Source organism: Chinchilla lanigera, unplaced genomic scaffold, assembly GCF_000276665.1.
Source record: "Chinchilla lanigera isolate Chin_1 unplaced genomic scaffold, ChiLan1.0 scaffold00059, whole genome shotgun sequence".
Classification (NCBI taxonomy): domain Eukaryota; kingdom Metazoa; phylum Chordata; class Mammalia; order Rodentia; family Chinchillidae; genus Chinchilla; species Chinchilla lanigera.
The window spans coordinates 7,082,533-7,088,532 of NW_004955460.1; the positions used below are offsets into that span (position 1 = coordinate 7,082,533).

At 42.2% G+C, this 6,000-nt stretch overlaps 1 protein-coding gene across 4 annotated transcripts in view; it reads left to right on the top strand.

Annotated features, from left to right (window-relative positions):
• Nucleotides 1-5,775, top strand: part of Kiaa0895 (KIAA0895 ortholog) — a 30,083-nt gene extending 24,308 nt beyond the window's left edge. For all 4 annotated transcript variants that reach the window (XM_005397759.2, XM_013521242.1, XM_013521243.1 and 1 more), the window contains 2 exons: nt 602-699; nt 3,199-5,775. In XM_005397759.2, the coding sequence (XP_005397816.1) occupies nt 602-699; nt 3,199-3,357 (257 nt within the window). In that variant the 3' untranslated portion in view covers nt 3,358-5,775. The remainder of the gene's footprint in view (nt 1-601; nt 700-3,198) is intronic.
• Nucleotides 5,776-6,000: the final 225 nt, after the last annotated feature.

The window sequence follows — 6,000 nt, forward strand, 5'->3', positions numbered from 1 at the left end:
CCCCACACCCAGGGCCTTCGTGCACCCTGGGAGTCCCATCAGGTTGATCAGCAGGGGTGGTAGAATCATGAGAGTCGTGCATTGTAAACTGCCTGCCTTTCTTTATAATTAAGGAGAAGCGTTAAGAAGAAGGAGTGTGGGGAAGGGAAACCTCATCTGCATACTGTTCTGGCTTTGCCCAGACTTCACATGTTTTTGTTATTGTAAACAAACACCGGCAAACTGGATTTTTTTTCCTTGCAGTCTTGAGAATGGAACCCAGGGCCCTGTGCGCGCTAGGCAGGTGCTTCACCCCTGAGCAGCACCCCAGCCCCATGTTAGAATTTTTGTACTTCAGGTCTGTTCCTACAGTAGAGGGAATTGGACTGGTACCCAGTTTCTTCTTCTTATTATTATTATTTTTTTTTGTTTTTTTGAGACAGGGTCTTGCTGTGCAGTTCAGGCTGGCCTTGAGCTCACTTTGTAGCCCAGGCTGGCCTCGAACTTGCAACAGTCCTCCTGCCTCAGCCCTCAAGTGCTGGGATTACAGGCGTGCGCCACCATGCCCGGCCTCTTAGTAATTTTTTAAACATCAGAAAATAAACACTTGTGCTTCTTCCAGGGTGTTTCAGTAAAGACCAAGTCTACCTGGATGGCATCCTTCAAATCCTCCGATACCGAGAGTCCATAGACTTTCATCTGCTGACAGCGCTGGGGAAGGTGAGGAAGCCTCAGTGTGGGCGCGGTCTTCACTCCCCAGTTCAGTTCCGCTGTGCTGAGACTCGAGTTCGCACTCTTCCTTTTACGTGGTAACAAAAGGGGAAAACGTGGTTCTGTCAAAGGTTTCTTTGCGGTGAATAATGGGTTTAGAAAATCTGGGATTATGCATAATTTTATTTTTATATCTGCTTTTTCTAAGTAGCATCTCTTTCTAAAAGCATTTTAACACTTCCCCCTTAGTATCTCCCAGAACAAGGATATCCTCAGACATGACCATACAGTTTTTGAAAGAAATCTGTCATTGGTTCAGTCTTTTTTTTTTTGAGGCAGGGTCTTGCTATGCCATGCCAGTGTCCACAAACCTGTTTTCATTTCAAGTATGGGTGTAAACAGTAACTACAGAACTTTAATGATAATAAAAACATTTAAAGTAAGTAAGATATGGATATGCCACATTTCCCTAGAAACAAGACTGGCTCTTACAGTAATTTTTGCTGCAGAAGACACAGGAGAGCTTATCTTCAGAGGATGTCTTACTTTTTCATGAACAACAATCTGTATTTATTGATTTATTCAGGTGCAGAACTCTACATTTATTCAGATACAGTTATATCATCATCTTCTGGAACATTGTCACAACTCCAAACCTGAACTCCAGCCTGAAATTCTTTTTTTTTTTTTTGGCTTTTTTCCGGTACTGGGAATCAAACTTACGATCTTGCGCTTGCCAGGCAGGCGCTGTGCTGCTGAGCTAAATCCCCAGCCCCCAGCCTGAAATTCTTGTGACTCCATTTCCCACAGAACCATTGGCCCCAGTCTTATGTCCAGCAGTAGAGCTCTGCCTCCCTGAGTGCGTCTCGTCCACGTGGCCTGCTCGTAGAGCACTGACAACATAGGTGTCAGGGACTTTACCCCATGGATTCTTCACCCGAGGCACAACCTCCTGCAGGCTGGGCTTCACAGAGTTTCCAGTAAATCAAGTGTTAATTGTAGACTTACGAGACAAGAGTGGCAACAAAAACGATGACAGTTAAGATCGATGACCCATAAAAAGCAGTGACAAATAGCAGGCACCAAAACTCAGAAGATGTTTCTTTATTTCACATGAGTACATTAAGTATGTCCATTACAACACATGCCATATTGAATGATGAAGATTCACATTAGACATACCCACGTGCATTTGTTATCAAGTGTGCGTGTTATCAGTGCCTTGTGTCTGTACACCCGTCATTAGGTCATTCGGCAGTAAATCCCGAATTCATCTGTTTGCATAGGCATTTACCTGTTGTACAAAGGCACCTTCTGGGGTGTTTATAAATACTTAACTACTTATCATTTATTTTAAGTACTAATGCCAGTATTATTTATATTTAATTATCTATTACTATTATTATTTCATAATCCAGTACACCCGACATGTGTTGCAGCAGATGTACTAAATGCATCTGGATGGTGAGCTTAAGTGGGACTTATTTTCAGGAAGACAGGGTAATATAAACATGATTTCTTTTCAGAAAGCTTTCCAACTGAACCTGGAAGAGTGTTGACCAGGAGACCAGTAGTATTTAAAATCAACCATGTTATACTCTGGTTTCTCTTCAGAGTGTATAAATCTTTTGCCTTTTATTAAAATCAAGCATGTTTTGGAATTTAAAGATGAAAAAGATAATTTATAGAACTGAAAAGCTTTAACTAAACCTAGCAGAAATACCTGTGAAAAATAAGAATATAATGCAAATCACAAGTCATTGTTTCTCAAGTTAAATAAATAGAAATAGGAATCCAGTATATAATGGTGCTAATTTAACAATTATTCTATGTATTATCTTTATTTGATTTACTGGGAGTTTTATTTGAAGTCTCACACACACATAAAGTTAGTTGCCTACTTTTTAAACATTAATTTAGGCCCAAGATAGTGTGTTAAATTAAATAGTGATTGCAGTAGCCTTTTAATATGGTCATAACCCAGGAGGCAAATGTGTTTTTATTTAACATAATAAAAAAGCAAGCCACTGATTTTTGGTATTTTGCAGCTATTAAGGTAATTTGAGGCTCGGCTTGGTGGCGCATATCTATACTCCAGGACTCGGGAGGCAGCGGCACAGGAGGATGGCCATAAATTTGAGGCCAACCTAGCCCATGTAGTGAGTTCAAGGCCAGACTGAACTATATAGTGAGACTGTCTCAAAAAAACAAAACAGAAAAACAGTAACTTGAAAATGATCCATGTGATACCTTTTTCAAGACCCAGGGCAGAAATCCATCCTAAATGTAAATTGTAGTTAGTTTTAAATTGTCCCCTTTGCTGGGCTTGGTGGCGCACGCCTGTAATCCCAGCACTTGGGAGGCTGAGGCAGGAAGATCGTTGAGAGTTGAAGACCAGCCTGGGCTACAAAGTGAGCTCAAAGCCAGCCTGAACTGCATAGCAAGACCCTGTCTCAAAAAGACAAAAAATAAATAAATAAATAAATAAAGATGTTGTCCCCTTTCCAGGTCTCTTACGAAGACGTGGATCGCCTGAAAGACCTGGCTGTCACGGAGAACATGCGGGTCCCGCACTTCCTGCAGGACCACGAGCGGTACATGGAGCACCTGGAGAAGATCATGGAGGTGAACGAGCTCACGGACAGAGAGCTGCAGGCCCTCATCTAGGTGCAGCAGACCAGACAGGCCCACGGGAGTCACCGGCTAGGTGCGGCCATGACAGTGGGTCCATGAGAAGAGTGACTTTCCACTTGAGTTTTCTGAAGAATGGTCTTCAGTGTTCAGCTGAATTTTTAGGTTAAATGCAAACAGACTGTTTCCCCAAAATGTTTCTGTGGGCTGCGGAGGGAGGTTGTTCCTGCTTTCATCTCAGTCTCGGCGGAGCTGACTGAAAACGTGCCTGCTGAGGGTTTCCAAAGACTCCTGGTGTATCATGCAGTAAACGTCTCTGGGGCACTGAGCCTTCTGGGCTGGAGATGGTGAAGCCAGCCCTGCCCTGCACACTGCCAATGCGGCTGTGCGTTCTCCTTTGAAAACCCAGTCTTGGGATGCTCCAGAAAGCCAGCTATGGCTCAGATTTCTCGTACAAGTTAAGTAATGTTAAAGGAAGAGGAAAAGCAGTGTGAACAGTTGTCCTTAAATCCTTTATTTTATACGTTGTTATTTTACCTTCTCAGCTTCTAGAAACTAAACTGAAAAATTGTGTTTCACTACCGAACTACATCCCAGCCTCTGAGAATTGTCCCTTTTTGCCCAGTTATCTCTTAACTAGACTCTTTTTACTTACTGAAACCTGTTACACCCTTTTAAAACTTTGAGAAAGTTTGAAGGTTTTTCCTCTGTGTTATTTTATAGAAATGATAAGTATATGTGCACAAATCAAAATGGTTGGGGAGGGGGAACTTACTTGGAATATGTAGCAAGGAGGAGACGAATAACCTGACCTAGAACCTAGCTAGGGCAAACTTGCCCATGCTCTGAGAAGTAGCATCTCTAGGCGCTTCCACCTGATCCCCCGGCCCTGCAACACTGCCCTGATGTCCTTCACCCCGATCTGTGACTTCATCGACCAGTGACAGCATGCGTAAGTTCAGCAGTAGGGGTTGTGTTTGCTGTGTGTCTCCCGCCGTCAGCCTGCACACTTAGCTTTGGGACTGGTTCAGTGTATACTTGGCTGTGTATACTGGGAACCAAACAGTTCTCCCCACAACTTACTTTAATGATCAGAAAGAACACTTCAGTGGCACCCATTCAGGGTTGCCACTGCAGTCTCTACCCAAAGCCCTGAGCTTCTCTGTACCTCGTTCAGGCTAAACCGCGGTGCTCATCCTGGTAGCTTTATACTGCGAAAGCTGTTCCCTTTTGTGCTAGAAATGATTGTAGGAAATCTTGTGCAGGCTGGGTGCTGTGAACGTTCTCTTTCATATACCTTGAAGGGCTAGCCTCAAAGGAGGAGGATGCACTCCCAGGATAGAGGTGCCCAGCAGGTCCTCGGGAGTGTAGAAAGTACCACCTTGTGCCATCCTGACTGCATGGCCAGCATTTCTACCTTCGAGGAGGCAGTAGGGGCCGCAAACCTGCCGGTCACCTTGAGCAGGTGTCTGTATGGCAGTCCTGTACTTTCAGTTTGGTATAGTGTTTTCTTTGACTTAAAACTCATCAAAGGTGATTGTGAAAACCTTGTGTTGTAAGTATAGACAGAAATGGCAATATTGTACCTATGTCCTGTGACGTAAGCCCAGATGTTTGTAAGTCCAGCATATGCAGGCAATAACACTGCTAGTCTTACCTTATAGTGTAAATTAAAGAAAAATCACAGGAGCCTTAATTTCCTACTGGGATCATTTGCAGTGGTTCTAGCCCCTGAATTTAAAGTGGGTAGATATTATCTTTGTCTGATTTGGAAAAGGAACTGCTTTCTTGCCTTACTGCTTTGGTGTAAAGATACAAAAACATGAGGATTCTGTAGACAAAAAAAAATGACCTTAAATCACATTGATTGTCATTAAGATGTTTTACAAGTTAGCAGTGAACCAAAAGTAGCTTCAGATTAGCAGAAATACTGTAAAAGTGCTTTCAGCTTTAAAAATTGAGCTTGAAGATTAAATAAGTGTTTATTCTCTTTTCTGAAATAGAAGTAAGATCTGTTTTGTTCCCCAAAATAAAAGTTTTAATGAACACATAAAATCTTAATGACAGTACTTAGTTGAAGATCAAACTGATTTTAACTCTTAATAGTTGTTTGCCACAGGGTATGGAAAATTAGGATTTCTTCAGTTTTTCCCCCTATAATTCTAACATGTGGTTGGATCAAATAAATATTTTGGTAAACTGTTTTAAGTTTTAGCACCAGATGGATTTAAGGTAAAATTGTTTGAAAAACATAAATCCATTGTCTTTGTTTCTTTATATTTTCACTTTTGTAAAAGTGCTTAAAATTTCTATTGTGTATCTCTGGGCATTTTGTGTCGAGTTATAATAAAAAGAAGTAGCACCGAGGTTCCCAAGTGAAGTCTGTGGATGTATATTGTGTATATGTAAACTTCCGCTCTCTGAAAGCCAAATTATACTTATATTGTGACATTTCCTGTGTTTGATTGTGTGGTAATTACTGAAAAGGCCCTGGGGAACTGTGTCTCCTGGAGCTGTAGGCAGCTGAGTTAGTTAGAAAGATCATAGGCAGCCAGACAGGGCCAGGCCCTCGAAGGAGCCAGTGCAGAAGTTTAACTTTGCAACTGTGGGAGAGGCAGGCACTTCTGCTGTGGGCCAGACCTCAAGTCAGAAGGTTAAACGAATGCTCCCACATACTTC